At 36.3% G+C, this 13,229-nt stretch overlaps 1 protein-coding gene across 1 annotated transcript; it reads left to right on the top strand.

Moving 5' to 3' along the window:
- Window positions 1-4,287: 4,287 nt before the first annotated feature.
- Window positions 4,288-6,023, top strand: LOC147381063 (NADPH-dependent aldo-keto reductase, chloroplastic-like). The gene is made up of 5 exons (XM_086430901.1): window positions 4,288-4,473; window positions 4,569-4,704; window positions 5,322-5,401; window positions 5,502-5,508; window positions 5,872-6,023. The coding sequence occupies exons 1-5, from the start codon at window positions 4,288-4,290 to the stop codon at window positions 6,021-6,023; spliced, it is 561 nt and encodes a 186-aa protein (XP_086287027.1).
- The last annotated feature ends 7,206 nt before the right edge of the window (window positions 6,024-13,229 follow it).

Genomic DNA, 13,229 nt, shown 5'->3' with positions numbered 1-13,229 from the left:
TGATGGAAATGACCCTTATAGACCTTTAGCCTTGGGGTCCATTCATCCTAAAAAATAAAATGAAGGGGAGAGGGGTGATAGAAGAGGGAGGAGGAGAGGGTGTAGAAGAAAGAGGGGGGGGGGTTGCCTTGAACCCACCTTGTATCTTCTTTCTTATTTTCTTCTTCTTTGAGTCTTCTTGAGTCCTTAGTATTTTAAGCAAATACAACTCTTTTTTGGTTGAAGGAGTAGAGAAGAGATGATGAGAGAGATGTGTAGTATGTGATTTTTTTTTATGAGACTTAGGGAGGATTAGTATGAGGGAATTGATGAGATTTTTCTTAGTGAGAGGGGTGATAGTTGTTAGTAGAGAGAGAGTTGGGGAGAAATTTTGTAGTGAAAGTTGGGAGTCATTTTTGGGAAGAGGAGGAGGGTATTTATAGATGTTGAGGAGTTATTTTAGGGATATAATGGGGTGAAGTGAAGAAAAAGGATAGAATGGTTATGAGTTTGAAAGAGAAGTGGGTGTGGTTAATGAGTGAGTTTTGACCCAAATGGTTTGGATCCTACCCACCCCATTTTGGTGGAGTGTTTGGTGAGGTAAGTTTAAGATGGTGGTTGTGATTAAATGGTATTTGATTTAAGATAATGGATGATTTAAAGAGGTGATTGATGATATTTTGGGAGGGTGAGGGAGATGATGCCATGTTTCAAGTGGGTGGAAATGAAGGTTGAGATAGGTTGATCGGAGAGGTTGAGTGTTTGACTTGAGAGGATGGTGTAGGTTTAGGTTGTAGATGTGGGTTTTGTAGGGAATGATGAGGGTAGATTAGGGGGGTATAGGTTAGGCGTGTGGGTAGATGTGCTTGATTTGAGAGAAAAGGTGATGGTTGATGTGTGGGTAGATGGGATTTAAAGCAAATTAATGGGGTAGGTAGTTGGATGAGGGAGGTGATGGGGTGATGACATGTGTCATCTTTGATTATCAAGATGGTGATTGGTTGATGTGGGTAGTGGTTGATGGGTTAGGGTTGTGGGTTGGATATGGATTTGGACTTAGGGGCTTTGGAGTGTTTTGGGCTTGGGTTATGAAATGGTTTTGGATTTTAGGAATTGGTTGGGGGTTATTTTAGAATGGATTTTGAGGGGGTAGATTGGTATTAGATTTTTAGGTGATGTGGGATTGAGTTTGAGAAAAATGGATTTTGAAGAATTAAGGATTTATGGGCCTTAGGTGGGTTTAGATTTTTTGGATTCGGAGATGGAGCGGTGGAAGGTATAGGAGGTGGTAGGTGTCCCAAGTCTCCTTTTTTAATTCTATTTATTTTTTTAAAATTTTTGAAATCATTGGTTTGATCGAGATGCCACGTGTTGGCAAATTGGGCTTTTTAGGCCCGTTGGTGAACTTTATTGAAAATTTGACGTGTTTGATTTTGAAAGCGGAGCGGTGAATATTGGGAAAGTGTAAGGTAGGCCAAGTCCTTTTTGTGGCCTCCTAAACCATTGAGAGGTCTTAGGGGCCTCGGTTTGGTCAAAATGTCACTTTTCAATGACTTGGGCCCTTAAGGCCCGTTGGCCCATTTATTGGAAAATCTGTATTTTTGGGCCTTTTCGAGTAGTGGCCTGTTCAAATTGGGGTGTCTACATAAGGAGACATGACAATATGCTTCAATTATTATGCTTGAAGTGTTCCACAAAAACAGTGAACTTGATTTAGCTGTACATTTAAAAAAAAAATATCTAGGCTGCCTGTTACTATTTATCAAAATATTCTACTGCAAACTATCATTTTATGCTGTCCATGAAGCTCAAGGACTAGCCCTAGCAGTGTACAATTGAAGTTCTTGTGTGGTTGATTATCTTCCCCTTTTCTCCTTTATTGCTGCTATTGTTATTAATAATGTGGATATCCCTTTAGTACTCTGTTATTGTTCTGTTGCATGTGGTTCTTTGGGCTTTCAATTTTATGACTTTAGATTGAAAAAAAAAAAAAAAAAAAAAAAAAAAACAAAGAAGAATGTGTTATAAAAAGAAAAAAACAGCATATACAGCACTCTCAAGAAGGCTTCTCATACATATAGCTCAGTTGAAAAATTGGCCAATACCTTAAATAATTTAAGAAATTTGGGTATAATAAGTAAAAGTTGGGGTGCCAATAATGTCTTTCTTTCCCATTTGGTTGTCATTGAGATTTTTTTGGTGTGTATCCTTAGGATCTTCAACGATCTGGTCTTTTATGAATGCTGCTGCCACAAAATCTGTCATGGGTGACATTCCTATTTTGAGTGTATGCCAAGTTCCAACCATGGCAATTAAAATTCATTGTGAGATTAATTTGGGTATGATATGAGCAGACATTTGATGATTCATACATTTTTCTGAAATAGTTTGCATTTGTATAGAAAAGAGTCATTTGCCATTGGAAATTATTACATATACAACTTCTAGAAGCTCATTGCATTACAGAAGGGATACTATTATGTTGGTTCTGTATATATTTTGAGATGTAAATACTATCTATCTTTGTTGTTTTGGATGTCTATAAGTTTGGTTGAAATATTGCAATCCAAGGTGGTGGGTTCTAGTCATGGTTTGTGACATTGATATTGACATGAAGTGTCAGACAGATGGGCAGCCACAAAACTGATAAGCCAACATCTCTATACAGTCTATTCCTTATGTTTGAGAGATACTCTTTAGAATAGTTTAGTTCAATTTAATTAGAAAATAAAGGAAATATAATCCCCTTATACCAGATATCTGGAAATAATTGCTTAAATTCTGGAATTATATGCCACTTATGAACAAATGGGGAGATGATGATGATACATTTTTCAAACTGTCAATAGAGACCCTATTTTGACTATGAAATCTATTTAAATGTTGTTTTCAAACTGTCAACAGAGACCCTATTTTGACTATGAACTCGTGTTATGGCTTTGATGATGATGAGTAAACTAATTCATTTGATGACTAATAATCTCTCTCTGATAAATGGTAACTTTACATGTCATCTAAGAATTTATTAGCACTGATAATTTTATTTTTTTGTATAACCTACATATATTTGTGTGGTGTAAGAGAAAAGGGGATTGAGTTGGGTGTGTTTATTTTTTATTGGGTCCATTTGTTATATAATAAGATCGCTTAGGTGGGTCCATGGGTCCCATTAAATTTGAACTATTCAATCTTACCAAGCATCATACCTTGCGACTCATGGATAAATATTCTCATAAATACACACTTCTGTAAGTAGAATGTATATAGTGTTGATCATAGGCATGTGCACACAAAATTTTCACTCTATGACATGTTTTGTAATGGATCTATCTTTATAATGGTTTATTGATCTTTGTAGATCCTTGTTTGGTTAAGAATAATTGAACTGAATTTGGTATTTTGATTTTTAGAATCCTTGTAAAGGTCACCTTGGTTAATCTAATAGACTGATTGAAAATTGCAATAGCAAAGATCAATGAAGGAGAGACTATCTATCCACCTTACGCCTTGAAAACTTTCTGGGGTTTCTCTGCTTTCCAAAATCCAAGTAAGGGTGCTGAAGGATCATGGTAGCCAGCTTGGTAGGTCCTTGACATTTTCAATTCCTAGATATAAGTAGTAAATGTGAAAGAATTATTTACTTGAAACTTATGCGGCGTCTCGATGTCTTCATGATGTTGAGGTTTCATAAGTAGTAAATGGGCAAATGAAGTTGATGTGGGCATGTAATGGCATAATGAATGGGAAATAAGTGGGACAGTGATGTGGCAAGTGGCAAGTAGCAAGTGGCAAAGAAGAATTAACAGTATAGCTAGAGGTGGCAATGGAATGGGGATAGCAACTACTATTTCTTTGGTTTAATGCATTGATGGCAGGTTGATGGTTGCAAGGTGGCAAGCAAAATGGCAATAAAGTGGGGACAACAGCTGTGCATGTAGGGCAGCAGCTGTGTGCTTTCTAGTATAGCTCATAATCGATGTTATCGTGAGCAGCCATATAAAAAAAATGGGGAGGGAAATGGTAGCTACTGCTGTTTGTGAGAAAGAGGTGGCATTGTGAGGAATAATAGAGTTGCTGTTGTTGTGGTATTAATAAGAGATAACATTATGAAAGGGAAGCAACTGTTAGCTCATGGAGTTTCCAGCTACAGATTCGGACGTTCATCTGACTTATAAACAGAATTTCATTGTAACCAACTGGGTTGTGAAAATCTCGTAGATCCATTGGCCAGTTTCCATGTAAAAGGGTTCTGTTGGCTTTAATCTTGAAAACTTCACCCTACATGATACACCGAGTACATGGAGAGCAATGGAGGAATTGTATGATTCTGGCAAGGTTCGTGCTATTGGTGTAAGCAATTTTTCATCAAAGAAGTTGGGGCATTTGTTAGAAGTAGCACGCATGCCTCTTGCCGTCAATCAGGTTGAATGCCACCCTGCATGGCACCAGACGCAGCTACGTGCATTCTGTAAATCAAAGGGAGTGTACCTATCTGTGTGTATACAAGCTTTAACAGGACTTTTGAGTTATTAAGTTTGTTTGTTATTTTATCCTTAATTGTGAAAATTTCTTTCAATGGTCTTTTATAGGGGTATTCACTATTGGGTTCTCCAGGAATAACATGGCTCAAGAGCGATGTCCTTAAGCATCCAGTTCTTAATATGGTTGCAGGGAAATTGGGCAAGTCAACTGCACAGGTTGCTCTCTATTGGGGAATCCAAATGTGTCAGTGTACTGCTTAAGAGCACGAATGAGGTGAGACTCAAGGAAAATTTTGGTGTCTTTGGCTGGTCCATTCCCGATGAGTTGTTATTGAAGTTCTTTTAGATCGAACAGGCAAGTACTTTCTGCTGTTTTACTTCTTTGCTAGAAATGCATATAAATTATCTTCATTGAACATACTTGTTTAATTGTAAGAAGGCATATTCGCATTTATTATGGAGTCAGATCTGTTAGTGCATCATCATGCATGGAGTCTGAACAATGATGTCATTCAAGATAATATGGTTGCATCATCGTGTCTGTTTTGATAGGGAAGCTAGACTTAATGAAATCTTATCAGGGATATACTGAAGTTATGGTTGTTAATCATACAGGCAAGGCTACTTTTAATATACTAAAGTTCAGTTGATTTTTTAATATTTACTCTGCTTTTATTACCAATGAATATTCCAATAGTTAATGAGTCTTGTATAAAGATAAACTAGACGTGTGTGAACCAATGTGATGACAACTGGTGGTTAGATTGATGATTTAGTTTGAGTGAGTGGATATTTGCATCTAATTCTTATGAGAAGTTAATGGGTTGAATCATATAGTCAGCTATTTATTAATTGCAACAGTTGTGGCTAATGAGTGGAAGGATGACAATGATAAAGTCATGCCCGTTCAGCAATGGCTTGATGAGATAAGGTTCTTGCAGGTATTCTTTTATCCAGAACTAGGTTGGATCCACATATAGATAGTCCTAATTATGAACTGTCTTGAATAAAGATGTTAGTTTAAACTATAAACATGTGCAGTTCTTTGGTAATTTACTTATGTATTAGTGCGGGATTAATAAAAGTTAGTGTGGTAATAGCAGCTCTCTTATATTATTTATTTTAAAGTTTTCAATTGTATAGGTTGGAGGACACAAGTTAAATGTATATATATATATATATATGTGAAAAAAATTACAGCAGTGCATACAAATTCCGTCTTTATATATTGTTTTTGAAGGATATATAATAATTTTTAACAAAAAAAAAAAAACGTATAGCAGCGGATTTTAATATCCGTCGCTATATGTGTTATATATATATATTTTTTAAATTGACCTATTGCAGCGGATCTTAATATCCACCGCTATATGTATTATATTCTATTTGTTAAAAATTCGACCTATTGCAGCGGATATTAATATCCGCCGCTTAAGGTATTATCTGCAACAACGGAATACATTATTCGCTGCTATAGTTAGCGACGAAGGAAACAACGACGGATCTTTGGTTCCGTTGCTCATCATCGTAATAACTTTTACCGGCGGAAAAATTACCTTGTAGCGACGGAAAAATCCGTCGCTGTAGATCAAAATGTTGTAATGAGATGACTTACAAAACCTGATGACATATACAAAGCCCTTAGAATCAATGAATAGAATCAGATTGAAGAGTGTGGAAGCTTTTTGGGCTTTCACTCCTTGAGATGGGCATGCTCTTTAGCATAATTATCTAGGAGGTTTTTTTTTTTTTTTTTTCCCCTTATCAGTAGTATGTAGGGACTATGAGGACCCCACCCCTAAAGCTTAACTATAAAGTGTGTTGCAACTATACTCACTGTAGTTAAGCTTCTTTGTAAGGGACGAGCCCTTCATCCCCAGCTTAACAACAAAACATAAAAAAGAAAAAAAGAAGAAGTAAATGAAAGATCTCTTACAAGAAAGGCCCAAAGCTCTGTAGCAATATTGATTAAAAGTGTATATATTTTATACTTATTCTTATTTAAAAGGTGAATAATAGTGAAAATTAAAAAAATTAATCAATTATTGTCGAGAAAAAAAATGGTGTTATTATCACCACTACCGAAGGTTGGAGACAAAATGATTTTGAGACAAATCAAGAGTTCAATATGGACTTTTGAGGAAAGAAACAAGAAATACTGAGAGAAACAGAATCAATATTCACAAAATAAAAAATTTTACCTTGAAAATCTAAGAGGATGGATACAAATGCTGTTGGAGGGAAAATAATTAAGTGTTTCTGGTAAGACATTGAAGGTGCATGAGGGTATTTCGATCATTTTCTATGTTATAGTCCTATAGAATACATCGGTCAAATGGTACATCAACAGTTTGAAAATATAGGGATATCTCAAATATTCACCCAAACATGGAGGGTTAGATCTAAAATTTTTAGGGGGTAAACAACGTAAACATGAACTTTAATAATGTTTGGGAGATGAAATTGCAAGAGGTGATGAGAAAGCATATGATAAAGAATTAAAAGATGAATGGATGGTTGGAGTTGATTGATTTTGAAAAATTAAAAGATCGGAATTTCATTGTGGTTGGTCATCTTTATGATGAAAAAAGTAAGATTATTATAACAATCATTGCCATTGCAGTTTCAGCTTTTTAGGATACAAATATTGAAGTGGGCCTTGATGATGGTAAGTAAGATTATTATAACAATCATTGCGATTGCAGTTTTAGCTTTTTAGGATACAAATATTGAAGTGGGCCTTAATGATGATACCATTACAGTCACTCACAAAACATAACTTTTTTTAATCTATCTAGCTAGTTAGTTATGCATTATCCTGATCTCTTGCTCTGGACCATCCACTCTCAGCAGTTCACAGCTATCAGCCATGTATCGCTTCGAATCAACTATTTGATCAAACTCCCAATTGATAGATTATAATTTTTTTTCACAAAAATAGTGAAAGAATCTCATCATGGCATAATTTATATTATCCTAAATCATGAAATTTTGTCTCATGTTTTCTTTACATTGATTTGCTGTCTTAATTATTATCATTGTACGTTTATATATCTTTTCAATTTTTTACAATTAAAATAGATTTTACAATATATTTTCAACTTAAAATCCACTATACACCATAGGTGATGGTATAACGGATACCTCCCTTTGTGACAAGTCATGCGATCAAGTCTCCATAATAGGAATGGTGCACGGCTGGAGCTTAATTTCTTGGTGGTGTTGTGTTACATTCACTCTATAGATCCTTGAAGTCTTTCGTGTTGGTATATACATATATATATAGGGAAATGTTCGACACCCTAAGCTTTACCCTACACTTTAACAAACGTGTTTTGTCCTACATGGGTTAAAAGTTTTGGAATAGGCTGATTTTTGGTGAGGATGATCTCTATGATTATAAGATCATCCTCACCAAAAATCAGCTTATTCCGAAATTTTTAGCCCCATGTTTACAAGTTGAAAAATCGTGGACCGTCCATTTTTTGTAAACCATTTTTTATGGGGTTAGAAGTTTTGGAATGAGCTGATTTTTGGTGAGGATGATCTCCTCACCATAAATATCATCCTCACCAAAAATCAGCTCATTTCAAAACTTCTAACCCATGTAGGACAAAATGCATTTGTTAAAGTGTAGGGTAAAGCTTAGGGTGGGGAACGAGACCCATATATATATATATATATATATATATATGGAGCGATTCAGTAGCCCCATTATGGTGCCACACATTTTTTGTAAATTACTTTTGATGGGGTTACAAGTTTTGGAATAGGCTGATATTTCGCAAGGATGATCTCTACGGTGAAGAGATCATCCTCACCAAAAATCAGCTCATTTTGAAATTTCTAACCCAAGTTTACAAGTTGAAGAATCGTGGACCATCCAATTTTTGTAAATCACTTTTGATGGGGTTAGAAGTTTTGGAATAGGCTGATTTTTTGTGAGGATAATCTCCTCATCATAGAGATCATCCTCACAAAAAATCAGCTCATTCCAAAGCTTGTAAAAGTAATTTACAAAAAATGTGTGGCACCATGTGTGGCACCATAATGGGGCTGCTGAACCGCTCCCATATATATATATGGGTCCCGTTCCCCACCCTACGCTTTACCAAACGTGTTTTGTCCTACATGGGTCAGAAGTTTTGGAATAGGCTGATTTTTGATGAGGAGATCATCCTCACTAAAAATCAGCCCATTCCAAAACTTCTAATCACATAAAAAATGGTTTACAAAAAATGGACGGTCCACGATTTTTCAACTTGTAAACATGGGGCTAGAAATTTCGGAATGGGCTGATTTTTGGTTAGGATGATCTTCTAATCGTAGAGATCATCCTCACCAAAAATCAGCCCATTCCAAAACTTCTAACCCATGTAGGACAAAACACGTTTGGTAAAGTGCAGGGTGTTGAACATTTCCCTATATATATATAGGGGAAAATGTTCAGCACCATACTATTTGCCCTACATGTTTTGTCTTACATGGGTAAAAAGTTTTGGAATCGATTGATATTTTGGTGAGGATGATCTTTATGGTGAGAAGATCATCCTCGCCAAAAATCAGCTCATTTCGAAACATCTAGCCCCATGCTTACCAGTAGAAGAATCGTGGACCGTCCATTCTTTGTAAACCATTTTGATGGGATCAGAAGTTTCAGAATGGGCTGATTTTTTGTGAGGATGATCTCCTCACCATAGAGACCATCCTCACCAAAACTCAGCCCATTCCAAAACTTCTAACCCATGTAAGACAAAACACGTAGGGCAAAACGTAAGTAGTAGGGTGCCGAACATGCCTCATATATATATATATATATATATATGAATCGAAAGAGTTCGATCCTCACTTACCTCTTAAGTTTAGTTATAAAATTTAAATTATTTTTACAGCATCAGAATTTTAGTGTCATTGTTGGAGAAAGGTGTAGTAGTTTTGATTTTGAGAAAATTTATTTATTTACATTTCTTTTTTATTTTAATCTATTTTAGTTTCTATTTATCTAAAAAAATTATAAAAAACAATTCATTGCAACCAATGAACCAAAAGGAAGTCACTATAAAATTTTGGGGACCAAAAGTGATAACGTCACCGCGTGACGGTGAATCATCACGGTGTTGTGAAGAAAATCAAGGACTTTAGTCCTCTAATTTTTACAACAACCCTCTAGTGACCTCTTGAAAATAATAGCAGCCTCTATTTTTGTATTTCTCTGTTTTGTTCAATTTATGATCTTTGTTTTTTTTATAGGTTTGAGCATCTTTAGAGGAAAAATCTTAAAAAATCATCAAAGACTCCAAGAACAAATCTAAATTTTCTGTTTATTTGCTTTTAGATAGGTTTAATTTCTATTTTAGTTCATAATTATTCAAGATAACTTGGATTGTGATAGACTAAAGAATGACTAGTTGGACGATACCGTCAGGACTCCTTAGGTTCACACACCATATCTAGAGTTTGTAGCCTAAGTCGACTCAACTCGTCTTCCCCCGCTAATACAGGAGGTATTTTACACAATACCCATGCCTCCTTTTCATATTGATGTTCGATAAGCGTGTAGGACAAATGGTAACATCTCGTGCCAATCCTTATAAGTGACAATTATTTTCTCTATGATCTTTTTGATATTTTTGTTAGCGGTTTCGACTGCTCCGTTCATCTTTGGCTTGTAAATAACCGAGTTATGAAGGGTGATCTTAAAAACCTTGCACATTTTGGACATGTCTTTGTTCTTGAGATTTTTGGCGTTATCGGTTACTATCCCGCTTGGGAGGCCGTACCGACATATGATGTTGTTCTTCACAAACTTCAAGACATTGCCCCTTGTAACGTTGGAGTAAAATGTTGCTTTTACCCATTTGGTAAAGTAGTCAATGGCGACCAATATGAAGCGATACTCGTTGGAAGCTTGAAGATTGATCTGCCCGATGACATCCATGTCCCAGAGTGAGAAGGGCCAGTGAGAAGTCATGTTGTACAACTCTGAAGGTGGTGCATTGATTTTGTTGGCATAGATTTGACACAAATGACACTTCCAAACATATTGATACTCATCACTCTCCATGGTCATCCAATAGAACCCATTCTCATAATCTTCTTTGCGAGCATATGTCCATTCATATGTGGTCCGTAGACTCCACCGTGCATGGTCTCGATTAAACGTTGAGCTTCTGTTTCTATTACAAACCTGAGAAAGACCTTGTGGTGCGAATATTTGTGTAAGACTCCACTATTCAAGAAGAATTGTCCTGCCAATATCTGAATAGTTTTTCGATCAGTTGTTTTGGCATTGGGTGGGAAAGTTCGATCCTCTAAGAATGCTTTGATGTCTACATACCATGATTTTTCTTCTGGTTCTTCGATCTCCACGGGCAAACAATAAGCTGGCTTGTTTTGAATACCAATCTCAAGAGGGTCAAACAAACTGGTTCTTAGCCCTCGGCATATAAGTGAATGAGATTCGGGTGAAGTTTGAACTTAGATCTTCGAGATACTCATGATAAGAAACTAGTCTCTAGTCTCGGGTCTTCCATTCTCCCGTTGTCTAGTAGACTATCAAATTTGAGTCTCCTAATACATCTATTTCATCCACTTCGAGGTAGATCGCTGCTTTCACCCTCACAATACATGCTTCAAACTCGGCTTCATTGTTCGAACATTGAAACCTTAATCTACTGCAATAGGGATATGAGTTCCATCTGGCTTAATTAGAACTGTCCCAATTCCATTGTCCTTTTTATTTACTGCTCCATCAAAATACATTTTCCAACTTTTATCTTCATCTTCCTCCTCAGCTTCAGCAAACAAAATAGCTTCATCAGGAAAATTTGTCTTTAGTGGCACATAGTCTGGCAGAGGGTGCTTTGCTAAGTGGTCAGCAATGACTTATCCTTTAATGGCTTTTTGAGTGACATAGGTAATGTCGAACTCAGATAATAGTAGTTGCCATTTTGCAGTGCATCCCGTTAGTGCTGACTTCTCGAAGAGATACTTCAAGGGGTCCATCTGAGCAATGAGCATGGTCGAGTAACTAAGCAAGTAGTGACGTAGTCGTTACGATGCCCAGACGAGGGCACAACACGTCTTTTCGAGGGTCGAATACTTCACCTCGTAACTTGTGAACTTCTTGATAAGGTAATAGATGGTTCGCTCTTTTCGACCAGTTTCATCCTGTTGTCCCAGTACACAGCCCATGAAGTTTTCTTGCATAGAGAGGTACATCAACGGAGGTCGACCCAGTGTTGGAGGAACTAGCACTGGCGGGTTAAGCAGATATTTCTTGATCTTGTTGAAAGCTTCCTTATAGTTTGCATTCCATTCTTTCGGCTCATTTTTTTCAGTAGTTTGAATACTGACTCCCAGATTGGAGAGTTGTACGATGAACCTACTAATGTACTGAATTCTTCCTAGGAATCCCCTAATTTCTTTATCTGATTTGGGTGGCTTCATATTTATAATGTACTTCTTTTTAGCTTGATCGATTACGATGCCTCTTCTATTGACAATGAACCCAAATAGCTTTCCTGACGTGGCCCCAAATACATACTTTACCGGATTAAGTCTTAAACTATACTTCCTTAATCGATCAAACAGTTTCTTCAAGTTTACCAGATGATCCTCGTCGAGATTTGATTTAGTTATCATGTCGTCCACGCATAATTTTTTCTCCTTATGGATCATGTCATGAAATAAGACAGTTATGGCTCGTTGGTAAGTTGCCCCAGCATTCTTGAGATCAAATGGCATAACCTTATAGTGAAAGGTACCCCAAGGTATGATGAACGCAGTCTTCTCTTGGTCCTCTTGTACCATTTTTATTTGATTATAACCCGAGAAGCTATCCATGAAGGAGAACATACCGTACCCAGTTGTATTATCAATCAGAGTGTCGATATGCAGTAATGGAAAGTCATCTTTAGGACTGACTTTATTCAGATCACGGTAGTCCAAACACATACGTACTTTCCCATCCTTCTTAGGTACAGGAACGACATTAACGATCCACTCAGGGTAAGTGGATACTACGAGAAATCCTGCTTGGAACTGTTTCATTATTTCGTCCTTAACCTTAAGTGTCCATTCTGGTTTCAATCTTCGTAATTTTTGCTTGATTTGCTTACTTTCTGCTTTGATAGGTAATTGTGGACGACTAGATTTGTGTATAAACCAGGTATGTCTTGATAGGACCATGCAAAGATATCTTGGTACTATTGTAAGAACTTTGTCATCTTTCCTTTTTTCTTAATCGTTAATATGACTCCAATTTTGACGATCCATGGGTCATCTTCGGTGCCTAGGTTCACTGAGTTTGTATCCTCTATATTTGGATGAACACCCTTTTCGTGACGTTCCATGAGTTCTTTGATTTCTTTTGGATGATATTCAACTTCTTCCTCTGACTCTTTTTCAATCCCCATGAGATCAAAGTCAAGCTCAAAGTCAAAGTTGTACTCATCTCTTTTATACTCTATTTTGTCACAAGGCTCATTCAACTGAAAAAATTCTTTGAAATCTTTGGTATTTTGAAGATTTTTTATTTTTTTGAATTTTTAAAAATATTTGATTTTTTTGAATTTTGTAACATTTTTGATTTTTTTGAATTTTGGAAGATTTTTGATTTTTTTGAATTTTGAAAGATTTTTAATTTTTTGGGATTTTGTGAATTATCTGAATTCCTGAAACAAGATAAAGAAAAATCACGCAAATTCATTAGCAACGAAGGTGAGCCCCCAAAATAGTCTTGCTCCGGGGACGAGGGCTCATTATGGT

The sequence above is a fragment of the Akebia trifoliata genome, unplaced genomic scaffold (genome assembly GCF_017979445.1).
Source record: "Akebia trifoliata isolate Shusen 1 unplaced genomic scaffold, ASM1797944v1 Contig00788, whole genome shotgun sequence".
NCBI lineage: Eukaryota > Viridiplantae > Streptophyta > Magnoliopsida > Ranunculales > Lardizabalaceae > Akebia > Akebia trifoliata.
This window is presented reverse-complemented; position numbering and strand designations above follow the sequence as displayed.

Bases quoted from the DNA above. Each gene is read 5' to 3' on its own strand.
- LOC147381063 (XM_086430901.1), top strand. From the start codon at position 4,288: ATGGAGGAATTGTATGATTCTGGCAAGGTTCGTGCTATTGGTGTAAGC. The intron at 4,474-4,568 runs GTGTGTATACAA...GGTCTTTTATAG, and splicing joins CAAAGGGAGTGTACCTATCT to GGGTATTCACTATTGGGTTC. The intron at 4,705-5,321 runs GTCAGTGTACTG...TAATTGCAACAG, and splicing joins CTATTGGGGAATCCAAATGT to TTGTGGCTAATGAGTGGAAG.